The sequence below is a fragment of the Sorex araneus genome, chromosome 6 (genome assembly GCF_027595985.1).
Source record: "Sorex araneus isolate mSorAra2 chromosome 6, mSorAra2.pri, whole genome shotgun sequence".
NCBI lineage: Eukaryota > Metazoa > Chordata > Mammalia > Eulipotyphla > Soricidae > Sorex > Sorex araneus.
Window position 1 is genome coordinate 98,414,650 of NC_073307.1, and position 18,432 is coordinate 98,433,081.

The 18,432-nt window shown below is 67.4% G+C and overlaps 1 protein-coding gene across 2 annotated transcripts in view; it reads right to left on the reverse strand.

The window, feature by feature from the left end:
• Window positions 1-18,432, reverse strand: part of SHISAL1 (shisa like 1) — a 52,256-nt gene that overhangs the window by 19,082 nt on the left and 14,742 nt on the right. Inside the window, exons 1-3 of one of the 2 annotated variants that reach the window (XM_055141670.1) lie at window positions 14,334-14,838; window positions 2,957-3,048; window positions 1,000-1,213 (exon numbers count right to left, since the gene is read on the reverse strand). In XM_055141670.1, the coding sequence (XP_054997645.1) occupies window positions 1,000-1,213; window positions 2,957-3,048; window positions 14,334-14,506 (479 nt within the window). In that variant the 5' untranslated portion in view covers window positions 14,507-14,838. Of the gene's footprint in view, window positions 1-999; window positions 1,214-2,956; window positions 3,049-14,333; window positions 14,839-18,432 lie in introns of those variants that run through there. The other variant, XM_055141671.1, reaches the window with a different exon arrangement.

Sequence of the window (18,432 nt, forward strand, 5' to 3'; positions counted from 1 at the left end):
TTCAGGACCAAAACCAAGGCGAGACCCGGGACTCGGCAGCGGGCGCTGAGTGACGATGGTTTGCAGGCGGCATCACTAAGCCTCGGGAGAGGAGAGCTGAAACGAGGCTGGAGCCAGGACAGCAGGGAGGGGTTTGCCTTGCACAGCCCCCAGCACTCCGAACGGCTTCCTGAGCACTGTCGGGAGTCATCCCTGAATGCAGACCCAGGAGTAAGTCCTGAGCACCTCGGGGTATGCCCCCCCAAATAAACCAACAAGCCACAGTGGGCTTGAGGATTAGTGGGGAGACTGCTCCTAACCCTGCCCAGAACAGGAGGGAAAGCCCATGAGGCCAGCCCTAGCACTCAAGCCAGGCTCTGTGCCTCCTGGTCTCGCCAGGACAGGCCCAGGGCCTCTGCTTGTCCACGTCACTGAGTGCCTTTGACAGTGTTGGTGCAGCTGTGCGGATCCGGCCACGGCGCCTGCTGGGCCAGCCTCTCCAGCCCCCGGGCCCACAGCTCAGCGGGCCCATGTAAATATGTACATTTCTCAGGCCAGGGCCAGCAAGGGCTGCCCCAGGCCCGTTTTTCATGCGCTGACTTGTACAATTATCTTTTCAAAGGTACTTGGATAATAATAAAGCTTTTTTTGACCTTCAAAAAAAAAAAAAAGATGGTACCGTAACAGCAGGAGAACATTCTAGAATGCTCAGGGGAGGGGGGTGGGGCTGAGCCCAGGAAGACACACACAGTCTTGGACACAAAACCCTGAGGACAACCAAGGGGGGGTGTGGGAGGAACAACATGACGCAGACTAGAGGGAGCACCCCACCTTCCCAGGCAAGCAGGAGCGAGGGTCCCCTTTCCTTCCTATGTAAAGAGTCCCCGTGAACAAATAAGAAGGTGGCTCCAAAGACTCAGAGGAAACTCAGGCAAACGGAGGCGGCCCTGTGTGTGGAGGGCAGGGAAAGCAGCCGAGGCCTCCTCGGGGGGTGGGGGAGCCCTCGAACCCAACACTCACTTGTGCAGGTAGCCCTCGGCAGCTGCCGTCAGGTTGGCCCGCGTCACGGCCCGGAACTCCGTCTCGTTGCAGCAGTACTTGAAGACCGTGTTGTTATGGTGGCAGCACAGCGTCAGCGTCTTGTTGTCCGAGAGCCGGGGGCAGTGGAAGCCAAAGTGGTAGCGGCCCTTGTGGTCCGTGTAGGGCTCGCACACGCGGAAGTGGGCCGACAGGACTGCGTGAGAGGCTCCGCTCAGCCAGCCCGGCCCGGGCTCGCCTCGAGAGCTGACCCCGGGAGGCCCCCGGGCTGCCCCATCACCCCCGCCACAGTGCTCCTGGCAGACACCCTCCAGAGCGGAGCCCGCGGAGGGACCGTGGGGACACCTGGGCTCGACTGGGGGCCCTGGGGGGCTTGCGGCCGCGTCTGACCCGTGCCCTGCCCAGGGCGGCCCCTTCCGAGGCGGGGGGCGGCTGTGCCCGGTGCCCCCCGGGCGGGCTCGGGCAGGAATGCCCAGGGAGTGCCCGGCTGCTCCCTTCTCGCCCCCCCCCCGGCACCGGGCGGAGGGAGGCGGGAGCTGGGCCCCGCTGTGGGCAGGGGCGGGGGTCCCCAGCCTGTGCCTGCACCAGGGGCGACGGCCCGGGCCAGGCAGGGCTGCTGGGAGACAGGGACCCCCACAGAGGGCCCGGGGCTTCCTAAGGCGCAGGAAAGGAGGGGGGCTGCGCCTTGGGTGTTTCTGCACCGTGTGGCCCCCAGCCCTGGGGGTCAGGGGACCCCAGCACCGCAGGGCTCGGGAAGGGGGGCTGGGGCGAAGACCGCGCGGGGGCCAGCCGGGCACGCGCACTCTGGCCCCGGGTGCACTGCCTCTCCCGCCGCGGCCGTCCTGCAGGGGGGACGGGAGACGGCTCAGGGCACGGCTGGGGTGAGCTCCCAGCCCGCTGACCCCTAGTGACCCCCTTGCCGTGGGTCACACGCCAGAGGCCACGGCGGGGTTGGGGGGGAGGACAAAGGAGAGACAGACAGGCCGGCGGGGAGGGCGTTTGCCTGGCATGTGGTCGGCCCGGGTTCGATCCCTGACACCCCATATGGTGCCCCGAGCACTGCCAGGAGTGATTCCTGAGTGCAGAGCCGGGAGTGACCCCCCAAACAAACAACAAACCTAGAGATATTTTTTAAAAATTTAAAACATAAAACAAATTTTTTTAAAAAAGAGGAAGAGACAGGCACAGAGAGAGAGAAAGGGAGAGAGAGAGAGAGAGAGAGGGAAGGAGAAAGAGAGGGAGAGAGAGGGAGGGAGGAGAGAGAGGGAGGGAGGGGGAAAGGGAGAAAGGGAAAGAGAGGGAGGGAGAAGGAGAGGGAGAGGGAGAGAGAAGGAGAAAGAGAAAGAGAGGGAGGGAGAGAGGAGGAGGGAGAGGCAGAGAGAGGGAGAGAAAGAGAGAGGGAGAGGGAAGGAAAAAGAGAGGGAGGGAGGGAGGGAGGGAGAGAGGGAAGGGGAAAGGGAGAAAGGAAGAGAGAGGGAGAAGGAGAGAGAGGGGGAGGGAGAAAGAAAGGGAGAGAGAAAGGGAGAAGAGAGAGGGAGAGGGAGGGAGAGAAGGAGAAAGAGGGAGGGAGAGAGGAGGAGAGAGAGGAGAGACAGAGGGAGGGAGAGAGGGGAGAAGGAGGGAGAGAGAGAGGGAGAGAGGGAGGGAGGGGGAAAGGGAGAGAGGGAGGGAGAGAGGGAGGGGGAGGGGAAGGCAGGGGGGAGGGGGAGGGAGAGAGGGGGAGAAAGGGAGGGAGGAAGGGAGAGGGAGGGGGAGTGCCCGGGGCGGGGCTGGGCCGAGGGCTGGGGCCATCCCCGTGCACATGGCGGCACCCGGGCAGGTGTGAGCACTGGCTGCTCGGGCAGAGACTCTGGCCGGGGTGGGCCGTTCCCCCAGACGCCCGCCTCTGTCCACTCCGGCTCTAGCACCCCCCACCCCACCCCACCCTGCCCGGGCTCACCTGCACAGGCCAGCACGGAGAGGACGAGCACAGGGAGGGTCCGCCGGCCACTGCTGGTCATCGTTTGTCTGCATGGGTCCGTGGGGGTCCGCCTGCCGAGAGAGGGGGGAGGTGGCGCGGGCCAGCGGGGGGGGGGGGGGGCGGCCATCCAATTCCCGCTGGGATGAGCGGCCCCTCCCGCTCCCGCTGTCACCGCCCCCCTCGCGGGAGGAGACGCAATCAGAGCAGCCGGCCCAGGTGCCAGAGCTGGAGCTGCCGCAGCGCTGGGGGGGGGCCCTGGGGGAGCCTGGGGGGTGGGGGGTGCCCTGAGTGGGCGGGCGGTGGGCACTTGGGCGGGGCGGGAATACGACCCCTGACACGCGAAGCCCCTGCACCCCAAAGCGGGTTCCGAGGGGCCCCGCACCCACTGAGCGTGGCTGGCAGTGGCGGGGGGGGGCAGAGTGCAGGGCCCCCCCCGAAGTAGTACTCAGCCTGGAAGAGGAGCGAGAGCAGCGCCTGCCAAGCACGGGCGGGACCCGGGCCCAGTGCCTCTGGGGTCCCCACGGCAGCGAGTCCGGGGACAGGAGGTGGAGGGGGCCGAGGCCTGGGGACTGGGGGCACACGTGGCCCCGTGTCCTGGACCCCCTGAAAGGGCTGAGGAACAGCACAGCCGGGAGGGTGTTTGCCCAGCACGAGGCTGACCCGGGTTCAATCCCCGGCATCCCATATGGTCCCCTGAGCACTGCCAGGAGCAATTCCTGAGCATCACCGGGAGTGACCCCAAAACAAAACAAACCAGAAAAACGAAAGGGTTAGACAGCGGTAAATTCCACATCGTGTGTGAGATCATCGTGTATTTGGTCACTCAGGGAAAGAAGGGCAAACGGGGAGAGTGTCGGGGTTGCAGGGATGCAGGGTGGTGGCTCGGGGTTGCTTCTCCCTGAAGGGACCAGGGAGAACCTCCTCTGTGAAGGTGATCTCTGAGCAGAGGTAGATGCTGTGCGCTGGGGGACCCTAGGGCAGGAGTGACTGTGCAAAGGCCCTGGGGCAGGAGTGACCATGCAAAGGTCCTGGTGCAGGGGTGAGTGTGCAAAGGCCCTGGGGCAGGGCAGCTGGGTAGTGAGGAAGGGGAGCAGGTGGGCGGCTGGGGCAGTGCCTGGGCCCTGGCACTACTCCCTCAGGCAAAGCACAGGGTGTGGGTCCCCTGGTGCACGACACCCCACTGCAGGGGTCACAGGAGCTGGCTGGAACCCCGAGTCCCCCAGGGCCGGGGCAAGCGGAGACTCAGGTCGGGGTCCGTTTCCTGGGGGTCTGCTCTGTGCCGGGGGGGCCATTTCCCTAATGCCCCCACCCTGATGTGGCACCACCAGGCCCGGCGGAAGTGGGGCCCCGAGTGCAGCCACCGGCTCCGCCCCGAACGCGGGGGCCAGATCGAGGGGCCGACACTGCTCGGGGCCCCTGGGGGTGGCAGGACCCCGCTCTGCCCTGGCCAGGACAGTCTCGGGCACTGCCAGCCAGGCCCCGGCTGGGCGAACCCCCCGCCACAGGCACCCACCCCCGAGACGCAAACCCCGAGCACCTCCACCGTGAGCACCGACAGGATGAGCCTCTGCGGCTCCCACTGCCAGCTCCTGCTCAGGGCCGGCCCACCCTGGGCCCAGCACCCAGACTGGCAGCCTAGGGGGGGTGGTGGGCCACGGGAACTCTAGGAGTCGCCAGGACAGCCCGGAGACGAGGACCCTCGACCCGAGGTGACGGCCAGACCCGAGTCCTGTGCGGTGCCCCCCTACCCCCCAGCCCTGACCTCAGTGGCGGGTCCTGGGCGGGAGGGGCTGGCCCGGCTATAAGCCATTACTGGGGGGGGGAATGCCACATCCCCCCCCGACCGCGGGGCAGACTTGTCCTGCCCCCCCCCACCCCTGGCCGGGTCAGGGCTGCGCTGGAAACCTCAGGGGCCGTGGCCATCGGCTTCCAGGAATCGGGGCGGCCTCGAGTTAGCCCAGCAGCCCCGGCCTGGGCGGGGACCCTGCAGTGACACGGGCAGGGCGGGCGGCCGTCGGCCTGGGCTGGACTCGGCCCTGACTCAGTCGCCTCCCTGTGCTGGCCCTGGGGAGACCAACACCGAGCCCCGCCTTGGAGAGGAGCCCAGAGAGGTGGGGCGGCCCAGGTGGGCTCGGTGGAGAGTGCTCCCCACCCCCAGGCCGCCCCCCCCGTCACCCACAGAGGAGAGGAGGCGCTTCGGGCTCTGCGGGGCGCCAGGGCCGCTGGACCATCCCGACTGCAGATGAGTAAACTGAGGCCCACACACACCAAGGCTTCCCGGCCCCGCTGGCCACTCTGCAGCAGAGCTGGGACGCCCCAAGCCAGGGGCCTGGCCAGGGGTCCCTCAGGGGTCGAGAGCGGCGGGGGCACCCATGGTGCTGCCACAGGCACCTCGGCAGGGGGCATGTTTCGGGCCCCTCACCAGGTCCAGGGCCCCCTGCTGACAGGTGAGCACAGTTAAGGAGGACTCTGAGCCTCCGGGGCGGGGCCAGGCTCCCTGCTCCACCCGTGCCTCGCTGTGTGACCCTAGGCAAGCGTCTCACCCTCTCTGTGCCCGTAGGTCCCTGCACAGGGAGGACCATCTCTGACGGGGATCTCCCGCCTCTCCCCCGACACGTCCCTGCCAAGGGGCGGGAGGGCAGCGGCCCACGGCGAGTGGAGGGGGTGGCGGAGCAACCTGCTCATTGTCCCCGGGGGCACCAGGCAGCACCAACCCCTGCCTGGGCACAGCGCCCGCAGCACCAGGTACCGGAATGTTCCAGAATGTTCCAGAGAGAACCGGAATGTTCTGGGCAGCACTGTTTATGAGAGGAGTGCCCTGGAGCCGACCCAGTGGTGCGGGGGGCAGGGCCTGGAGCACTGCAGGAACGCGGGCACTGTCGGGGTGGCGGGAGCCCTGCCGGGGGCCGCAGGGGAACCCCAGGGGCCCAGTGCCCCCCAGAGGCCAAGGACCCCGGGCACAGGAGCGGGCAGGGCCGTGCCGGGCACCTCAGGGACCTGCCGGTCATTCTGCAGCTGCGGGAAGGAGGCGTCCAGGAGAGGCCGTCCAGGGGAGTCCAGGGCCCGAGGGGGGCCGCGTCCTATGGGGTGGCCGAGACGCCACCAGGCAGAGGACACAGCGCTGGGGGGCCGAGCCTGCCTCCATCATGGACACCAGCTGGGGACCCCCTCCAAGGCACGGTCTGCTGCCCGGACCGCTGAGTGACCGTCCCTGCCCGCAGAAAGCCAGTCCTGGCCCTCACCTGGATGCTCTGAACCCAAGAGGGCTTCCTGGAGGCGGTGACACTTCCAGAGGCAGTAGGAATCCTCTCTAGGCTTCCAGAACACCCTTGTTCCTGGCTCCCCCATCCCTGCCCCCGGCCCTGCCCTGGCCCCATCCCCAGCCTTCCCGGAGGCCAGTAGCTGGTGACTCCGAAGTGGCCAGGGTTACTGCATGCACATGAAGTCAGGGAACCCTCGTTTCTGGGGCCACACTCTGGGACCCGGTCCCCGTGGCATGGCGCCCCGCTGTCCCCAGGGAGGGCCCAGCGTCCACCTACGTTACCAGGGCCGTGGGGATGGCGGGGGGGGGGCGGGGGGCGTCCGTCTCCTCGAACGTGCTGAGCCGGCGCCATCCCGACGACATCCGGGCCCCGAGCACAGACAGGGGTGCTCAGACACCCCCAAAACATCAGCCATGGTGACGAGGACAGAGATGGCGATGACCGAGAGCCCCGGGCACCTGCGCCCCGCCCAGCCCCTGAGGAAGGCCAGCGAGGGGCCCCGTCCCATGCCCGACCTCAACCCCGACCCTGGCTGTCCCGAGGGGCTGGCCCGGCCCTGCTCCCCATCAGTCCCCGTTTGGCAGAAATGAGACTCAGTGTGTGTGTGGGGGGGGGGTGACGGGGTCGGGGGAAGCCCCCTAGATGCCTCTGACCCGGCTCCTGCCCTGGACGTCCTGCCCACCCACCCCCCGTCCACGGCCCCTCCCGAGAAGCTCCCGGAGCACCTGAAGGCACCGTGGACAGGGGGGTGGGGGGGGCGCATGTGGCCCCAGTGGGGGGGCTCGCACAGCCCCTGCTGTCCACAGGGTGGCCTGGGGCGGGCTGCGGGCGGGGCGGGGCGGGCAGGGGACAGCCCCCTCGGACAGTCCGCAAATAAACTCCCGCTCCCCCGCCCGCCCACGGGGGAGAAAATAGCTCCCACTAGGTTTTCGGGTTTTTTTTCTTCACCTCACTGCTTCTAAATCGATCCGGAACAGATTGTCCAATTGTCTGAGTCTCGGGAGCGAAGGCTCTCCCAGCCCTTGCCGGCCGCCCGGCCCGGCGCCTCCACACCCGGGGGGCTGTGCCCGCCCCGCCCCCGCGGGCAATCAGGCCGCCCCTGCCCTCCACGAGGCCAAACCTGCCTCACCTGGTCCTCAGCCAGCCCCGAGGGGGGGCAGAGACCCACACGTGGACGCAACAGCCCCCTCCTCGCCCAGCTCCCACCCACACGGGCTTCCGCCTCTTCCAGGAAGGCCTCCCTGATACACAGCTCCCCTAGCCCATCACTATCCACTTGGCGCTGCTCCTTCCCACACCACGGGCCCACGTAGAACAGGGGACCGGCCGCAGACCTGGAACCCCAGCCCTGGGGCCACCCGGGCGCTGACCGACTCAGAGCAGACGGTTTGTCTGGATTCCTTGGGAGGCCGGAGCAGAACTCTCGGCTGCCAGGCCTGAGGGCCGAGCCTGTCCCCTGGCGGCTCCTCGAACCCTCCCCAGGCCCCCGTCGCCCCTAAAGGGAAGGAGCACGAGTAGCAGGGACAGACACACACGCGTGGTGCTCACCCGGCAGTGTGGGGGGCAGCGGGGCAGGGGCCGGAGGCTGACTCAGGTGCCTGGCAGCCACGTGGCTGACGGAAGGACGCTCCGAGGCTGGGCCGGCCTGTCCCGCACCCCGTGACACCGAGACCAGGTGTTTGCACCCTCAAGGGGCCGGCGGGGAAGGACGGGAGGGTCTCGGCCCAGCCGGCCTCACTCTGCCTGCGGGCTGGCGGTGCCCGTCCCGAGGGCAGCCGGCACCCACGGGTGGGGCCCCTTCCTGTCCCCTCAGACCACCAGCCCCGGGGAGCAAACACTGCCCGGCTCTCAGCTGCCTTGGTGACGGCCCCCAGTGCTCACATGGCCCGTCCTGAGATCGGAGCCCCCAGGACGGAGTCCCCAGGACGGCAGCCCAGGCCTGTGCTACAGGAAAGGGGCGGAGGGTCCCGGGTGCAGTGACCTGCCAGCGCTGACTGGGAGAGCCTCGGCCCCACCGCTCCAGACAGACCCCCACAGGGCCCAGGGCACCTCCGCACCCCCAGGAAGGAGTTCGCACAACTGTGCAGAGAAACTGAAAGTCACACACACACACACACACACACACACACACACACACACACCCTCAGAGAGTCGCCACACCTGTCACGCATCCATCCCTCCATCTACACACTCATGTGCCAACACACTCATCTGTCTGCTCAGCCATCCATTCATCTATCTGTAGGTCTACTCACCCATTCATACAGCGACCCACCTACTCTGCTATCCCTCCAGTCCATCTGCCACTCACACCCGTTCACCATCCATCCACCCACCCACCCACGCACCCATCCATCCACCCACCAACCCACCCACGCACCCATCCATCCACCCACCCATCCCCCATCTATCCCCCCCACTCACCCCCCATCCATCCACCCACCCATCCATCCACCCATCCATCCACCTACCCATCCATCCATCCATCCACCCACCATCCATCAATCCATCCCCCTATCAATCAACCCACCTGTAAACCCCCCATCCATCCATCCATCCACCCACCCATCCATCCATCCACCCACCCATCCATCCATCCACCCACCCATCCATCCATCCATCCATCCATCCATCCATCCATCCATCCACCCACCCATCCATCCACCTACCTACCCATCCATCCATCCATCCACCCACCATCCATCAATCCATTCCCCTATCAATCAACCCACCTGTAAACCCCCCCATCCATCCATCCACCCATCCATCCATCCATCCATCCACCCACCCATCCATCCATCCATCCACCCATCCATCCATCCACCCACCTGTCCATCCAACCACCCACCCACCCGTCCATCCATCCACCCACCCATCCGTCCATCCATCCATCCATCCATCCCCCCACCCATCCATCCCCCCACCCACCCATCCCCCCACACCTGTCAATCAACCCACCTGTAACCCCCATCCACCCAGCCAAGCACCCGTCCATCCACCCACCACCCATCACCCACCCACGCCTCCATCTGTGCCTCACTCATCCATCCGTGCATCACCCGCGCGTCCACCCGTCCCTTCACCCACAGCCGGCCCCTGGCCTAGGCTGGCCCTGCAGGTCACACCAGGCCGGAGGCCCCTTCCCCGCCCGCTCTCCCTCCTGGCCAGCTGCTCTCACATGCGGCTGGGGAGAAACCGGGGGTCCCTGACCCCCGACTTCCTAAGCGCCGGGCTCTGCGGCGAGCTTGCCCCCTGGAGGAACTCGGCCAGTTGTTTCAAGGACGCTGTGCAGGGGGGCGGGGCGGGGGGCGTCCTGCTCGTTTCTCCCTGGGGAGCCCCAGAGGTGGGGGCACTTACCCCAGGTCACACAGCCCTCGGGGCCGGGACCGGCTCCCAGGGGCTCATGGCTGCCCGGGGTCCAGGTGGCTGCGTGGCCCAGCCCTTTCCCGACGCCCCTCCCCCACGTGGACACCACCAGCAGCCGTTTGATCCGCCTCGTCCTGGAGGGGAGGGCGGGGGGGGGTTCCGAGAACAAACACGCACCCCCACACCGCCGGGGAGGGGGCGGGGCCGGGCGCGGAGCAGATGTGAGCTGTGGCGCTACAGTTTCCATGGCGCTGGGGAGCCCCCCCCCACCCGGCCGGCACTCGCTGGATTGATTTCCTCGCTCAGCCGAGCTCTCTGCGGCCGGCCCGGCCGGGGTTCCCGCCTGGGGGGGATGGGGGGGTTCCTGCTGGCGGCCGCAGGGCTGGCGCGACTAACGGGATCCCAGGAGTTCCCGTCAATAGCAATAAAGGCCGGGCCTGGGTGGCGCCGATGCCCCCCCCGCCCCCCCCCCCCCCCCCCGTCACTCCTGCGTCCCAGGCAGCTGCTCTCACAGCACCTCCCAAGCCCCCCAGCCCGCTGGGCCGGGCGTGGTCCCCAAACAAAAGGCGGCGAGGGGGCAGCTTCTCCTGAAGCTCACAGCCCAGCAGGGAGTCGGGTGGGTGGGGGCAGTGGGCCTGCAGGGGGCGGTGGGGAGGGAGGGGGCCGAGGGCAGGGGTGAGGGTGGCCGGGTCCTGGTGATGGGTCCCTGTGGCCAGCTCCCCCCAGAGGACGCCCCAGCTGTGGCCGCAGATGCTGAGGCCCGGCCAGGGTGGTTGGTACTGGCCCCTGCCTGGGCGTCCCCGGGCCCCCCTGCCCTCAGCCCCCAGCACCCCTGCCCCCGACCTGCCCGGGACGCTGGCTGGCGTCTGTCTGCGTCTCTGGGCCTCCGGGATGTCCACAGCGCGGCTTCCTGCCCCGACCGCCACCCCCCCTCCCCGTGAGCCTCGGTCCCCGGGGTTGGCAGCTGTGACCCGTCCACCCCTCCCGGCCCCGCCCCCACGGCGGGCCCTCTGGGGCTCCTGGTGCCCCTGGCAACAAGGAGGCTTTCTAACAAAGGGACCAGCTGACCTTCCTGAAATGCCCCCTGCCCCTTCTGCCCGGCACGCCCCTCCCCACCCTGCAAGGTCCCTCCTCCAGGAAGCCCTCCCTGACCGCTGCACACAGGACGGCCCAGCAGGAGCTGCCTTGTGGTCCGTGCTGGTGGTGGCCGCGGGGGGGGGGGGGGGGGAGGGGACTATTCGGGGCTCTGTACACCCAGCTGCTGCAGTGGCCGCGCCTGACAAAGGAAGCTGGGGGGCGGGGGGGGGGGAGCAGCCCAGGGGGGGGGCGGGGGGGAGCAGCCCAGCGTCTCCCTGTGGCAAGACTCTCCCCTGGCTTTTAATCCGTGCCCGTCGCTCAGAAGCTGCACTTTATTCCGAGCCCATCAGGCGCCAGGAAGCTTCGAATGTGGCGCAGGAGATAAACTTTCTTCTGAGGCGAAGATTTCCCCGTGCAAACCTCCCCCGGCCGCCACTGCCGCCGCGGCTCCCATGGCCAGTTCCGCCCCGCGCTGCCCAGCGCTGCTCCAGGCTTGCCAGGGAGGAAGCCCCAGATTATGTAGCTGGTTTAAAAGATCACGGTTTGTCTCATTTTCCGGGGAAGTGTGAACAAAAAAAAAAAAAAATGGAAAAAAAAATCCCTCCCAGGGCCCTGCTAAGAGCTTCCAGAACTTAATTCAGCGTTAAACGGTGTAATTCGGGAAACTCGGGCACCCGAACATCTTGGGCTCGAGCGGGCGCCTCTATGGGGGAGGGGAGGTGTGCTCCGGGCAGATGGGCCCCAGGGGAGGCGCCCGGGAGGGGGAGGGACAGGGCGGGGGGGGGGGGGGCACAAGCGCCCGCCGGTGTCTGCACCCCTCCCCCCCCCCAGGGTCGAGCAGGCGCCCAGGCCTGGCGCTGGGCCTCAGCTGCCCCTCGCCCCGGACAGAACAGGGGCCCGGGACACGCGGGGTCCCCACCTTGGCCTGCAGCCCCCACAGGCTGGGGAGCAACGGGGGTCCCTGCCCCGCCCGCACCCCTCAGAAACTGCATCTTGAAAGGAGGCAGTGCCCCCCATCAGAGGGGACTCGGGGCTCCCGGGAAGCCCCCAAATGCCCGCCTGGGCCCGGCAGCGGGGAGGGCTGGAGCAGGGGTCCCCCCAAGGCTGGCCCTCTGCGGCCACGGGGGTGGGGTGGGGTGAGGGTTCCCCAGGCCAGGCTGCTCAGTGCCCCCAGGAGGGGGTGACCGGGTAGGTGGCCACTCTCAGGCCATCTCACGCTTGCTGGCCCGGGGAAGGGCCCCCCGCCCCCTGCCTTGTTCTCAGGGGTCTGGCCGTGGCTCAGTTTCCCCCAGGAAGAGCAGGAGGGACCCCAAGACGTGGCTGGGGCGGGTTTCACGGGGGGGGGGGACGGTCTGCCCGACAGAGAGGGCGCCTGTCTGTCCCCGGCGCTGAGGCGGCTGCACGCCAGTGAGAGGGTCCCAAGGCTGCAGTCACGCGGGTTATTTTCGGGCCCCGAGCAACGGTCACCAGATGACCCGACGTGGACGCCCAGCAGAGGTCAGCGGGAGGCGCTCCACGGGAGACCAGCCCCCGCCACTGCTGAACGCCCGCCCTCTGCCCACCCCCGCCCTGCCCTGGAGACCCCTGGGCCCTGCCCTGCAGCCCCCTCCTCCTGCACCTCAGCTGTGGCCCCCGGGTGCTGGCTCGGGGGAGGCAGGTGACCTCGGCCACCCACAGGCGGGACCCCTGGCCCCGGGCCTGGTGGAGGATTTCCTCAGGGGCTGCCCAGGGCACCCCCCTCTGCCCTGTGACGGGCGGGTGGCAGGCCTGTGGCACGAGCCGGCCAAGGTGGGGGAGGGAGGGATGGCAGGATGGGTGGGAGGGCAGATGGACAGACGGACAGACGGACAGGTGAATGAGTGAACGGGTGGGTGTTGGGGGGTACGTGGACAGCCGGACAGGTGGGTGGCCGGGTGGCTGGGTGGGTGGGGGTCACAGGCAGGAAGGCTCGGGGCTCCCCCTCCCCGCCCTAGCCCTGAGCAGCTGCGGACCCGCCTCACCTCCTGTCCACTCTAACGGCCAGACACTCCAAGCTGAGGGCCCAGGGCTCGGGGAGCTCCCCCCCCCACGTGGCCCCACGCTCCCACACACGCTCCTGCACACCTGCATGCGTGTTCACGTGCCCATGTGCTTTCTCTCCTACGCCACATCACACCCCGCCTCTCACAGCTCCACACAGGTCTGCGCCCGCTCACATACATGCTCTTCCTCACACAGTCATGCGTGTTCCCACTCCCATTCACATGCCCACACGTCGTCACACACCTCACACACAGACACAGACACACACACACATTCTCACCCACCCACTCCCTCACAAATGCCCGCATCACACATACACCCGCTCCCCCACAAATACACCCCCCAGACACATTCTCACACACGCCCATCACACACGCTCGCTCTCTCGCTCTCTCACACTCTCTCTCGCTCGCTCTCTCTTGCTTTCTCTCTCACACACACACAAACACACACACACACTCACACACACTCACACGCCCCCAGTCCCTGCCCAGCTGCCTCCCCTCGGGCCCCCCGCCCCGACCCCTCACCCGCAAATATCTGAGGCAGAGCCAGGAACCGGGCAGAGGCATCTACAGAGTCGGCGGGCTCCTCGCCTGGGGCTCTCAGCCAGGGGGCAGAGAACTTTCTGGAACCTCTGGCCCCACAGCCCCTGAGCCCTGCTGACAACAGGCGCAGCAAGGCCTGTCTCTGGGGAGACAGTTTCCCCGCAGGGAGATGTGCTGCCCTGAGCGTCCCCCGGACACGGGGCTGGGAGGGACACCCCCGATTCTGGATAGCCGTGGCCAGCAGGGGACTGCGGGCGCTGACACCGGAGCCTAGTTATGAGTGCCCGGCAGATGTCCAGCCCGGGCGCCTGGCCACGGAGCAGCCGAGGGGCCCCGGGAAGTGTCCCCTCCCGGGGTTCCCCAGGAGCTGAAGTTGCCGGCCCGGTGCCCCCGGGAATCCCAGGGTCCGGGTGACGTCAGAGGGGAGCAGGGCAGAGCAGGGGGCTTCCCGGGGTCCCCCGGCCGCAGCGCCCATCACGAGGACCCACCAGGTGTGCGCTGGGGGTCGCGCACAGCCCCAAGAGCTCCTTCCCCGACGGGGAAACAGAGGCGCAGAGGCGGCCCGCGCGGGGCTCAAGGTCACACCGCAGCTGGGCGGGGGGCGGGGGCGCTGTCCTGGGCCGGGGACCCCCGGCGGCCGGGCGGGAGCGGCCCTGGGAGGCGGGAGGCCGGCGTGGACGCTGCCAGGCTTATGTAACTGCCCTGCCCGGCCGGCCGGCCCCCGGCCCACCTGCTCGCAGCCGCGCGCTCCGGGCGCGAGTTGGCGGCTCCGGGGCGCGCCGGGCTCGGGTCCTGCCTCGTCTCCCCGCGGCCGGGCCGGCGACCCCCACCCTAATAACGGCGACCGTAATCACGGCAATAAATAGAACCCGGAGACGCTGAGGGGGGCTCGTTGCCACGGCAACCGCGGGCGCTCCGGAGTCGCAGCCGCCGCCAGTCCACCCCCCGGGTCCCGGCGGGGGTCGGGTCGGTGGGGGGGGGCGCCCGTCCCAGGCCGCCGGGACGCGGAGCCCCCCCCCCGACTCCGACGCCCCCCGAAGCTCCCCGCGCCGGCCCCCGCGACCCCCGGGCGCAGCTCACCTGGCGCCGCCGCTCGCCGCTTGCCGGGACGCGCCTGGGGGGCGCCGCGCCCGCCCGCGACGCCGACGCCGCAACAGTTGTCCGGGCGCGGGGACCGTCCTGGGCGCGCGGGCGCCGGCGGGGGCGGGGGCCGGGGCCGGGGTCGGGGCCGGGGTCCCGGCCGCCCCCCGCATGCCCCGCCCGCCCGCGGCTACTGGGCGGCCCGCGCCGCCCGCCCGGCCCCGCGCCCCGCGCCCCGCGCCGCGCTCATGCCCCGGCCCTGTGCCAACGCCGCGCCCGGCCGCTGCCCCCGCGCCCGCCTGCCCAGCCGCGCTGCCCAGCGCCGCCCGCCTCTCCTCTCTCCTCTCTCTCCTCTCTCTCCTCTCTCTCCTCTCTCTCTCTCTCCTCTCTCTCTCCTCTCTCTCTCCCTCTCTCTCCGCTCTCTTCCTCTCTCTCCCTCTCTCTCCCGCGCTCCGTCTCTTTCTCTCTCTCTCCCCCTCTCCGAGTCTCTCTCTCCCTCCCTTTTTCTCCCTCTCTCTCCCTCTTCCTCTCACGCCTCCCCCTTTATCTCCCTCTCTACCTGTCTTCCCCTCTCTTTTCCTCTCTCTCTCTCCCCCTGCCCGCTCCCTGCACCCCTCCTCTCCCTCTCCCTGCGCCCCTCCCCCTCTCCTCCAGACCTCCTGGGTCTCCTCTGGGCTATGTCCCGGGGTCTCGGGGTCGCTCCCTTTTCCACTTCTGTCCCCTGCGTCCTTTCTTCCTCCCCGCGTTTCTGTCCTTCTCTTCCTCACCCCTTTGTTCCTTTGCACCTTCTTGGACCCTCCCCTGGGCCCCACCCTGGCACCCACAGGCCTCCCCATGCCTGCCCGGCGGCCCCAGAGTGCTCCCCCAGGAGCACCAACCCCACTTCCGCGGCCCCCTGGGAGGGACACTCCCTGCCGGCCACTCTCAGTGGCCCGGACATCCGTGTCCTTAGCCCTGGGCACCAGGCCAGGCCCTCCGCAGGGTCTGAATGGGGAAACCACAACCTTCAGGACTAATGAGGTGTCACTGCAGCCTCCACAAGACCCCCCAAGCCCCCAAACCGGGTGGTCTTTTGGGAGGTAGCTGGGCAGGGGGCCCCTCCCCGTGCAGACACACGGGCCCCTTTGGGTGGGATTCTTCCATTCACCACACTCGAAACAGTTCCTTTGTTGACTTGTCCCCACAGCGGGACACACATGCACACACACACATGCACATGCACACACACACATGCACAACATACACACACATGCACAACATACACACACAAGCACACGCATGAATACATGCACGCACACAGGCACTCACGCATAGACACATGCACACGCACACACATGCACACGTACACAGACACATGCACAACATACACATACAAGCACACTCATGGATACATGCACGCACACAGGCACTCACGCATAGACACATGCACACACGCATAGACATATGCACACACGCACACACATGCACACACATGCACATGCACACAGGCACACATGCACAACATACACACACAAGCACACACATGGATACATGCGCACAGGCACTCACGCATGGACACATGCACATACACATGGACACACACGTCTGGCCCCCAAGGGATCGGCTCGCCTCTTTCCAAGCTGGGATCTGGGGGGTGAACAGGACGGGGCGCCCCTGTGGGAACCCTGACTGGGCCCCTGGGTCCTTGCCAGCCGGCCCCGCCAGGGGTGACACGGTCCAGCTCTGCCGTGACTGTCCCCTTGGCCAGCCCTGAGCCCTGCCCGGAAGTGGCTGAGGGTGGGGGCGGGGCGGGCCAGCTGCGGTGAGACCCCACGAGGCCTGGGACTTGGTCCCTAATTCGTCCTGGGACGGAGCCAGCTCAGAACCTTCTGGAAGGAGTGGTGCACTCTGAAGGGGCCCCACCCAGCGGCATGTCGGACAGCTGGACACGGCTCCGTGGCTCTCCCGGGCGCAGCTGTGGCTGGACAGCCTCCCGGGGAGTCGTGGGGAGGGTGTGAGTGTGTGAGTATGTGACATGTGAGTGTGTGAGGTGTGTGTGAATGTGTGTCAGTGTGTGTGTGTATGTGTGTGGTGTGTGAGGTGTGTGTAAGGGATGTGTGAAAGGTGTGTGTGAGAGGCTTCTGTGAGAGCTGTGTGAGTGTGTGCTTGTGTGTCTAAGTGTGAGAGGTGTGTGAGTGTGAGTGTGTGAGAGGTGTGTGAGGTGGGTGTGGGTATGAGATATGTGTTATGAGATATGTGTGACTGTGCGTATGAGGGTGTGAGGTCAGTGTGTGTGAGTTGTGTGTGCGAGGCGTGTGTGAGTGTGTGTATGAGTGTGTGCATGAGGTGTGTGTGAAGTGTGTGTGTGGTGAGTGGGGGTATGTGTGAAGTGTGTGTGAGTGTGTGTGAGTGTGTGTGAGTATGTGTGAGTGTGTGTGTGTGAGTGTGTGTGAGTGTGTGTGAGTGTGTGTGAGTATGTGTGAGTGTGTGTGTGAGTGTGTGTGAGTGTGTGTGAGTGTGTGAGCGTATGTGTGAGGTGCGAGTGTACATGTGGGGGGGTTACCTGGCAGAGCCGTGGGGTTGGCGTGTGGCTGCGGGCAGTGAGTGTCTGTGTGTGCGTGTCTGTGGCACGTGCCCGGGCAGCGTGGTTGTGAGGTGGCGGGTGACGGGCTGTGACTGTGGCTAGAGCGAGGGGGTGGGGCCGTGCGGGGCAAGTGTGTGCCGGGGCTGGGGGTGAGTGCTGTCCCGGGGGAGGGTCTGGGGGAGGCTGCATGTCGCCACTGTCCCTCCGTGCACCGGCCCTGCCCCGAGAAGCCTCAGACTGCTGGGCCCCGCCCTGAGCCCTTCCCAGCTGCCCCCCGCAGGTGACGTCCCACCACGGCCTCCTGCCTGCACGCGCTCTGGGCAGCAGGGAAACGTGCTCTGGCTTCCTGGCAGTGACCACACTGTGGCCGTGGCTGTGCCTGTGCCCATGCCCGTGGCTGTGGCCGTGCCCATGGCTGTGACCGTGGCCGTGGCTGTGACCGTGGACGTGCCCATGGCCGTGGCCGTGTCCATGTCTGGGGGCTGTGGGCAGGTCACTCTCTTCTCCCAGGCCCTGAGCACTGTTTCCGGGGTGGCTGTCACCAGCCCCAGGATGCTCCCTGTGTCCTGGGAGAAACTGGCTAAAATCTGCTTCATGGTCCGAAATCTGGGCAGGGATGCGGGGACCATGGAGGCAGGGGCGGGGCTCCCTCGCTTGGAGAAGCAGCTGGAAAATTCTTCCGGCCTCTCCGGGGTCTGCGCACGCCCCCGATCTGTGACCCTCGCTGGGTCCGCGCCCCCCCCAGAGTCTCGGGAATCGCCCCCTCCACACTGCCTGCTTCCTCCTGACGCCCAAGGGAGCCACGTCCCCACCCACCTCCAGGGACCCCCAGTGCTGGCCCGGGGGGGGGGGCAGTGCCGGCCCCATGCTGTATGCGCAGCCTGAGGGCTGCGGGAATGCCCCCCACAGTCGCTCTCCTGCACCCGCTGGGGGAAGCCGCCGGGCAGGGCCGGCCTCGGGCCCCCCGCACCCCCAGCCGGTCCTATTTACTATCTGCCTTTGGAGGCCTGCTCCCCCGCAGCCGTGCTCCCGCTGACTCACGGCTCCTCCGAGAACACCCTAGCAAAGGGCTGGCTGGGGAGAGCTAAATTTAAAGCCCCGCAGAAAGGCTGCCGTTTAATTAGAACTTGGGGGCATGAGCCATGACGCCTGCTCCACGCCCGCCCAGGCCCGGGGGGAGGGGAGGCACAGGGGGACCCCCGGGGTGTGCACCGGGCAGGCAGCTGCAGCCGCCCCCGGCCTTCGTGGCGCACCCCCTGCTGCCTCGCTCTCCCGGGCCGAGTCTCTCCTTCGTGTCCAGATCCTCGGGCCACGACCGCGACACTTCCCGCCCCACGTTTCAAGTTTAAGATCTAAAGTGCTAGAGCGCAGGGAGGTTTGGGGAAACTCCCCCCAGGCCCGACGCGCACACACGCACTCAAGAGCGCACACACACATGCATACACATGAACACAAACACATGTACACACATGCATACACATGAACACAAGCACATGTACACACATACATGCACACACGTATACACATGAACACAAA